Genomic DNA, 9,692 nt, shown 5'->3' with positions numbered 1-9,692 from the left:
TTTCTCGTCAATTTCACAGTTTTGTCTACACCAATGATCCGCACTCTAGGTATCACCACCCAAAAGTGGGTCTTTCAATAACACGGTGAGTCAGGGGCCTTTTGCAGACGGCCCAAAATATCGACAGTTTCGGAGCTAATAGATTATCATATTTCCGAACCTCGAAGTCCATTTCTATCTGCCAGCTATGTTTTAGAACATTGTCTTAATCACAGACACGATGTCATAAATTTATCTTGTAAATTATAAGTGGAAATATCTTTCAGTCACTACAAAGGCCGCTTGCGAGCACTATATAGGCTAATGTTGATTCCTCTAATAACAGCGCAGGCTAGGACCCGTTAACGTGGGGATCAACCCTTCTAGTTCGGAGAAGTTTAGTGGCAAGTACATTATTTACTAAATAACACATGGTATCAATCTCCATTAACAACATATAAACTACAAGAGCAAATGCACCGTCTTTCCAAACTACGCCACTCGATCACACAAGCACAATAACATAGACAGTGTGATTGCAATTTAGTCACCACGTTTTGTAGATTTCTTTTCGTGAGCAATTACATATAAAGTCTGGGTATGGAGAATATAACAGTGTTGGCGCTAGATGTGAAGTCCTAAGAAAGTTAAAGGGAGACATTTTTGAAAGGATTAAAACAATAGTCCATGCAGACTGAGTTAAATTTATTTTGACAAAGCACCGTGCTGATAATTCATTTCTATATACTTTATGTTTTCGATATGATAAAAATTGAAATTTTCACAATTGTCGCAACTTGTATAGTATCAATGACATCATACCTGCTTGCTTCAAGTCTACCTTTGTGATTCAAAACAACAAATTCAGATGTTTTTATTTCAAAACGATGAATGTAATTATTATGCAAATTCCACCAGGATGCTTAGACCATATGGTTCTTCTTTCGTTATGTCTAAAAAAAAGGCTCCTTTAAAGGATTCGTTCAGGTGTCAAACATGTTTATCTTATATGTTAGAAGACAATAAAAGAAACACAATGATGAAGAAACTGTTCAAATATCTTATTCCGTTTAGGAGATATTCAAGTTTAAAGTTCTATCTGATTGTGTAGAAACTGCTGAAATCAGACTAGCTGTGATGTCACATCCTCACATTTCTGAAAAGTCTTTGTTATTTTATTAAAATGTTTTGTGAGATTTTATGACTTACAACCAAAAGATATGTCATGTGGATATCATTTTTGTTAAGGGAAGTATCAGAGATTTAACATCTGAAGAATTTGTTATTATATTTTTTAGATTTGTGAAAAAAATGTAATTAATTTTTATTGAAATATATTCCCACATGTTAAGAAAGTGAGGATGTGACATCACACCCTCACAGTTAGTCTTTCTACACCAGTCATTTTCAAAGAAATTTTTATATCTTCAAAGTGTGATATCTCCTAACCAGAGCATGCTATCATGGTAGTTAAATTTCTTCACTTTTCAGTTTGCCTTTTTGAGCTCTTTCATAGAAGATAGACATGTCAGACACCTGAACCAATCCTTTAAAGGACATGTGTTATACTACCACAGCAGACCAAAGATAAGGACCCTGGAACATATCGAGAAATGACTTTTATTTTTTGCTAACGGAAAGAGCACTCACATAAATATGAGCAGAAAAGTTTACAAAAATTAAGCAAAATTCGAGTCTCAACAATTAATCGACCAGACAATTTTGTGTGGTATTACTTTTAATTAATTAATAAAAAATCAGAGGAACAAAAATACATTTCGACTAACAATATTGTAAAATAAAACTTTATTTTTAAGCCAGGCTGTATTGTTGAACCATAATGCGTTTAGCTGCTCTTAATGTAAATCTTTTTTTTTCTAGCGCTGAGAGAAAACAGATATGTTACGCGAAATGCGAATATGTACGGTATTCACTACGTAATGAAGAAATGAGCAAATCATGTTACGGGGATGATACGATTTAAGAGTGTTAAGGTAACTTAACAAGTACTTTACAAGTAATGTGTATATTTTTTGGAGCTAAGTTTTTTTTTTATAAATTTGTGATAATGAAAATACGTTAATAAAAGTATAGTGATCTATACGCCTAAATTGATATGGTAATGCGTTATCTATGATGGTTCACGGGAGTGTGCAATACACGACAAGACTCCAAATATCAGATCTGACTAGAGTGACAAATTTAAAATTATTATGCGTTAAGTCGCTTAAGTTCTTAGTCTTTCAGTGGGCCTATATAGTTTTCCACAATTATGCGGAATTTGGTAGCACTTGTCGTTATTTATGTGATTAATGACGTCACGAAACGAGTGATGTATATAGACCTTTAAACTGACTATAGTCCTGCTAAATATGCTACGCGTGTAGTTTAGTCGCTGCTGACCAATCGCCAATCGACACGTTGCTGTATAGGCTTTTACCTACAGAGCTCTCACTTTCATTTCTACAAACTTGAGGTTGTAACTTCCCCCTGGTAGGCCCGTCCATTCGATGCTTTGATCTACTCCATCGGCAGCGAAATAGTCAGCGTTGAGATCAGAATAATCACAGGAATTGTACCACCAAGCACTACCGTGTAAGATGGGGCAGTTACCTCCGTTGAGATCGTTGTCCCGGTCGTAGGTACTGAATGCCATGTTACTGTGATACGACAAAGAGTCACTTTCTATATACAAGAAAAGGGAAAAATAAGATGTGTGTGTGTGGTGTTATCAATTTTTTTTAAACATTAAAGGGCTATTCATCAGAACGAGGGGAATATAGAGAAATACATCATAAATGCATCATACTTTTGATCTGAAATTCCATGCAACTGAACTTACACCGCTATTGTGCTTCGTATTCGCGAAATACGAAAAATTCTACTTTTTTTTATAATTATGACAAATTAAGCTTTGTGAATTTGCATTAATTATTATCGCAAATCTTAAACCAAACCAAACATAGAGAAGATGCTTAATCGATTGATCAGAAACATATTAATTAGAGGCACAGTACAGCTCATACGGACTATACCCCTAGTTAAGATCTAGGGTTGGTCACTTTATCTTATCCTCTCGGTGTACAGGAATAGATCAAACCAGAGAGCCGTCATTTAACAACTTCCGGAATAGCTTCTTGCTGTGGCACAGATCTCTGGCCCTCGTGTTAGCTAATGTTCCTCCTTATCCTCTGTCGTGCCTACATCATGTGTACACACATATTGTTGCCCTCCTTTAAGTTGTTTGTGACCACCCCCCCCACACCCCCATAGCCCCCAACTCATAGTTCTTTGCTAAGGGCCTTAATAATGTAGAATACCAAATTTCATGATTACGTTGCGCAATGACACACATACAATAATTGTGAGATGTCAGAGTTTATATCACTCAAAATCCATTAGGTTTTAGGGACATTTCTAGATGAAAATGATATTAGGCATCATTTGTATATAAGGCCTTTATGCCTTTAGCTCATGTTCAGAATGATGTAACTGAATCTAGAAGGATAATTTTTTTTCTTCGCTGTTACGTTAATTTACCTGCAGTGCTCTCAGCTAAATAATCACCGAGGATCAACTTGTACTTGCTCCATTCGTCGCTAACACGAAAGAGACTATATTTAACAACATATGAAACACCTTCGTGGTTATTCATGTCAATGCGCAATTCGTAGTCCTTTTGACTGGTCAGGAAGGATAATTTATCGTTGCCAAGCCAAAAGTCTCTTTCCAGAAAGCCAAATCCTTTCTTGTACTCGCTCCAGGTACGATAAAAGTCCACCGAGCCATCCAATCGACGCTGAATTACCTGCCAAAAGATAATAAGTTAAAAATGATGGTAATAAGTAGAGGTATCACGAAATGTTTTTCTTTAAGGTATAATTTGGAGAGAGCGTTGTGGTCAAATGGTTAAGGCAGTGGACTTGTGATCTAAGGATTGCAGGTTCGAGTCCTGGCCATATCATTACGTTGTGTCCTTGGGCAAGGCACTTTATCTACATTGCCTCTCTTCACCCAGGTATGTAAATGGGTTTGTCGGTTTGTCGCTGTACCTTATGGAAAGTCCAGTATAGGGGACCGTACGTAGATATGGTGCACTGTAGTAACACAGGAGGGATTGTTTGAATAGTGCACATGGTGTGTTGGTGTGGCAAGTAACCATTGACCAGGGGTTAAGTTGTTAAGTCGTGAGAGGAGACCTTGGCCTCAAACATGTGTGCATGGAAACCTTCGTCCTTCAACTTTATAATTTATGCTATCTGCAGGAAATATCCCCAATTATTTGACGCTAATAAGTCTGAATGTGTCTCGTCCCTGGCGGTCATATCGGTGGTGAGGGGGGAGGGAGGGGTTAGTCGATGGAAGAGGAAGGGACAGTGCATGTCATATTGTATCTTAAGAATTGACATATTTAACTTAAAAACAAATTCACCGGTGTAGCCACGGAGGGGAGGGAGGCTAGCCCCTACGAATATTTGTCTAGCCCCCCACCCCCACCCAAGAAATACATAAAATTGTCTGAAACAATAATTTAGAAAATATATTTCGACTGCCCCCTAGAAAAGCATCTGCCCCCCCCCCCTCATCAATGGTAATGATAAATAAATCAATAACAAAGTCTATCTACTCCCCAGATGATATTAACCAAATATAACACGCAATGTAGCATTTTATTACATTTAGTATAACATAAAACTACGTACCGTCCAGCTACCTCCATCAATGGAATTGTTACAATATACTTGGAATGGTTCTGGTGAACCACTTGGTTGTATCATGTAAGTGCCAGATCGTCCTTCGAAATTATCACATTTCTCATAGATTTCTCGACAATCTCTCCGATATTCAGACCGAGATGAGTGACAATAGCCAGTATCTATAATGATTGAACCAAAATATCGGAATTATGAAATACCAAAATGATTATGGCCATTTAATGCCAAAGGTTTTATATATTCTTGCTTAAGATCCACACGAAGCTACGTCATACATTGATCTTACAGTTCATAGAATGGGGATACGTTTCACATTTTCCTTAAGATTCGTGGGGACAGAAGACCTGGCGGGTGTCGGGGGGGGGGAGGGTGGGTGGAGAAGACGCGTAAACATATTGCTCAAAACGACAATAAAAGCTTAAATTTTGGGTTCTACTTAATTCTTACATTTATGACCGATCTCAGTCCCTTCAGAGATTTGTTTTTCCTGACCCACTGATATTTTTTTAGTTTTATATCGTGAAACAGCTGGCGATCTATCTTATTGCATTTCCTGGAAAAACAAATTCTACAGTACGTTGACGTTACTTGGCCTTAAGTTATAAATTACGGAAGCGTAATAAATGGCTGATAGATGACTCTTATAAATGAGAAAGTTACGGTGGTCCCGTTGTGTGAGGAGAAGGCCAATCACCTTTATATAGGAGCTAAACATACCTGTTGAAGTAGAAACTGAAATGGGTTGTACATGATCTACTTCATCGATGTGCTGGGGATAAAATATATCATATACTAATTTATATTTCAATTTCGATTCTATTAGTCTATTAGTTCAATTAAATGTCTGAAAGAACAACAGATTATCGAAAGGTGGTCAGTTCATGTTTGTTGAAGTTTTGAACATGAGTGACCATTATTAGACATTCTAGCATATTTACGGCCAACACTTATGATCTTTAAACTGAGTTATGACGTATATATTATTATGGTGTATACTTACATCAGGCACCTCTGCCATTGACTTACAACACTGATGATCTTTAAACTGAGTTATGACGTATATATTACTATATTGTATACTTACATCTGGCACCTCTGCCATTTACTTACAACACTGATGATCTTTAAACTGAGTTATGACGTATATATTATTATGGTGTATACTTACATCTGGCACCTCTGTCATTGACTTACAACACTGATGATCTTTAAACTGAGTTATGACGTATATATTATTATGGTGTATACTTACATCTGGCACCTCTGTCATTGACTTACAACACTGATGATCTTTAAACTGAGTTATGACGTATATATTATTATATTGTATACTTACATCTGGCACCTCTGCCATTTACTTACAACACTGATGATCTTTAAACTGAGTTATGACGTATATATTATTATGGTGTATACTTACATCTGGCACCTCTGTCATTGACTTACAACACTGATGATCTTTAAACTGAGTTATGACGTATATATTATTATGGTGTATACTTACATCTGGCACCTCTGTCATTGACTTACAACACTGATGATCTTTAAACTGAGTTATGACGTATATATTATTATATTGTATACTTACATCTGGCACCTCTGCCATTGACTTACAACACTGATGATCTTTAAACTGAGTTATGACGTATATATTACTATATTGTATACTTACATCTGGCACCTCTGCCATTTACTTACAACACTGATGATCTTTAAACTGAGTTATGACGTATATATTATTATGGTGTATACTTACATCTGGCACCTCTGTCATTGACTTACAACACTGATGATCTTTAAACTGAGTTATGACGTACATATTATTATGGTGTATACTTACATCTGGCACCTCTGTCATTGACTTACAACACTGATGATCTTTAAACTGAGTTATGACGTATATATTATTATATTGTATACTTACATCTGGCACCTCTGCCATTTACTTACAACACTGATGATCTTTAAACTGAGTTATGACGTATATATTACTATATTGTATACTTACATCTGGCACCTCTGCCATTTACTTACAACACTGATGATCTTTAAACTGAGTTATGACGTATATATTATTATGGTGTATACTTACATCTGGCACCTCTGTCATTGACTTACAACACTGATGATCTTTAAACTGAGTTATGACGTATATATTACTATATTGTATACTTACATCTGGCACCTCTGCCATTTACTTACAACACTGATGATCTTTAAACTGAGTTATGACGTATATATTACTATATTGTATACTTACATCTGGCACCTCTGCCATTTACTTACAACACTGATGATCTTTAAACTGAGTTATGACGTATATATTATTATGGTGTATACTTACATCTGGCACCTCTGTCATTGACTTACAACACTGATGATCTTTAAACTGAGTTATGACGTATATATTACTATATTGTATACTTACATCTGGCACCTCTGCCATTTACTTACAACACTGATGATCTTTAAACTGAGTTATGACGTATATATTATTATATTGTATACTTACATCTGGCACCTCTGCCATTTACTTACAACACTGATGATCTTTAAACTGAGTTATGACGTATATATTATTATGGTGTATACTTACATCTGGCACCTCTGTCATTGACTTACAACACTGATGATCTTTAAACTGAGTTATGACGTATATATTATTATGGTGTATACTTACATCTGGCACCTCTGTCATTGACTTACAACACTGATGATCTTTAAACTGAGTTATGACGTATATATTATTATATTGTATACTTACATCTGGCACCTCTGCCATTGACTTACAACACTGATGATCTTTAAACTGAGTTATGACGTATATATTACTATATTGTATACTTACATCTGGCACCTCTGCCATTTACTTACAACACTGATGATCTTTAAACTGAGTTATGACGTATATATTATTATGGTGTATACTTACATCTGGCACCTCTGTCATTGACTTACAACACTGATGATCTTTAAACTGAGTTATGACGTATATATTACTATATTGTATACTTACATCTGGCACCTCTGCCATTTACTTACAACACTGATGATCTTTAAACTGAGTTATGACGTATATATTATTATGGTGTATACTTACATCTGGCACCTCTGTCATTGACTTACAACACTGATGATCTTTAAACTGAGTTATGACGTACATATTATTATGGTGTATACTTACATCTGGCACCTCTGTCATTGACTTACAACACTGATGATCTTTAAACTGAGTTATGACGTATATATTATTATATTGTATACTTACATCTGGCACCTCTGCCATTTACTTACAACACTGATGATCTTTAAACTGAGTTATGACGTATATATTACTATATTGTATACTTACATCTGGCACCTCTGCCATTTACTTACAACACTGATGATCTTTAAACTGAGTTATGACGTATATATTATTATGGTGTATACTTACATCTGGCACCTCTGTCATTGACTTACAACACTGATGATCTTTAAACTGAGTTATGACGTATATATTACTATATTGTATACTTACATCTGGCACCTCTGCCATTTACTTACAACACTGATGATCTTTAAACTGAGTTATGACGTATATATTACTATATTGTATACTTACATCTGGCACCTCTGCCATTTACTTACAACACTGATGATCTTTAAACTGAGTTATGACGTATATATTATTATGGTGTATACTTACATCTGGCACCTCTGTCATTGACTTACAACACTGATGATCTTTAAACTGAGTTATGACGTATATATTACTATATTGTATACTTACATCTGGCACCTCTGCCATTTACTTACAACACTGATGATCTTTAAACTGAGTTATGACGTATATATTATTATATTGTATACTTACATCTGGCACCTCTGCCATTTACTTACAACACTGATGATCTTTAAACTGAGTTATGACGTATATATTATTATGGTGTATACTTACATCTGGCACCTCTGTCATTGACTTACAACACTGATGATCTTTAAACTGAGTTATGACGTATATATTATTATGGTGTATACTTACATCTGGCACCTCTGTCATTGACTTACAACACTGATGATCTTTAAACTGAGTTATGACGTATATATTATTATATTGTATACTTACATCTGGCACCTCTGCCATTGACTTACAACACTGATGATCTTTAAACTGAGTTATGACGTATATATTACTATATTGTATACTTACATCTGGCACCTCTGCCATTTACTTACAACACTGATGATCTTTAAACTGAGTTATGACGTATATATTATTATGGTGTATACTTACATCTGGCACCTCTGTCATTGACTTACAACACTGATGATCTTTAAACTGAGTTATGACGTATATATTACTATATTGTATACTTACATCTGGCACCTCTGCCATTTACTTACAACACTGATGATCTTTAAACTGAGTTATGACGTATATATTATTATATTGTATACTTACATCTGGCACCTCTGCCATTTACTTACAACACTGATGATCTTTAAACTGAGTTATGACGTATATATTATTATGGTGTATACTTACATCTGGCACCTCTGTCATTGACTTACAACACTGATGATCTTTAAACTGAGTTATGACGTATATATTATTATGGTGTATACTTACATCTGGCACCTCTGTCATTGACTTACAACACTGATGATCTTTAAACTGAGTTATGACGTATATATTATTATGGTGTATACTTACATCCTGCCTCGCTTCCATTGACTTACTAGAAGAAGTTCCTAAGTGCGACACGAAAATGGAACCAACGACGAAAACAAGAACTAAACTAAGCTTCATGATGAGTTTGGTAAATGAAACTAAACAAAAACAAGCAACAATAATCCGAAAAACTGTGAAACCAGGGAGGTGAAACTCTTGCACATTCAGGTCGGATCGATAACTTGTGTTACAAGGTGTGTCCTGGCTGCTTGGAGAAAGTAAAGTAAGGCTCAGTCATGGAACGAGCTCGGTTGGTAGCTTTGTGTTACACACATGCTAAAGAG

General features: G+C 35.5%; 1 protein-coding gene across 1 annotated transcript; it reads right to left on the bottom strand.

The window, feature by feature from the left end:
* Positions 1 to 1,585: 1,585 nt before the first annotated feature.
* On the bottom strand, positions 1,586 to 9,692 carry LOC139969900 (fibrinogen-like protein A). The gene is made up of 5 exons (XM_071975280.1): positions 9,391 to 9,692; positions 5,412 to 5,463; positions 4,683 to 4,855; positions 3,520 to 3,787; positions 1,586 to 2,664 (listed from the first exon to the last, which is right to left on the bottom strand). The coding sequence occupies exons 1-5, from the start codon at positions 9,484 to 9,486 to the stop codon at positions 2,420 to 2,422; spliced, it is 834 nt and encodes a 277-aa protein (XP_071831381.1). The 5' UTR covers positions 9,487 to 9,692; the 3' UTR covers positions 1,586 to 2,419.

Source organism: Apostichopus japonicus, chromosome 7 (genome assembly GCF_037975245.1).
Source record: "Apostichopus japonicus isolate 1M-3 chromosome 7, ASM3797524v1, whole genome shotgun sequence".
Taxonomy (NCBI): domain Eukaryota; kingdom Metazoa; phylum Echinodermata; class Holothuroidea; order Aspidochirotida; family Stichopodidae; genus Apostichopus; species Apostichopus japonicus.
The sequence above is the reverse complement of the archived record's forward strand: the minus strand, read 5'-3'. Positions and strand labels throughout refer to the sequence as shown.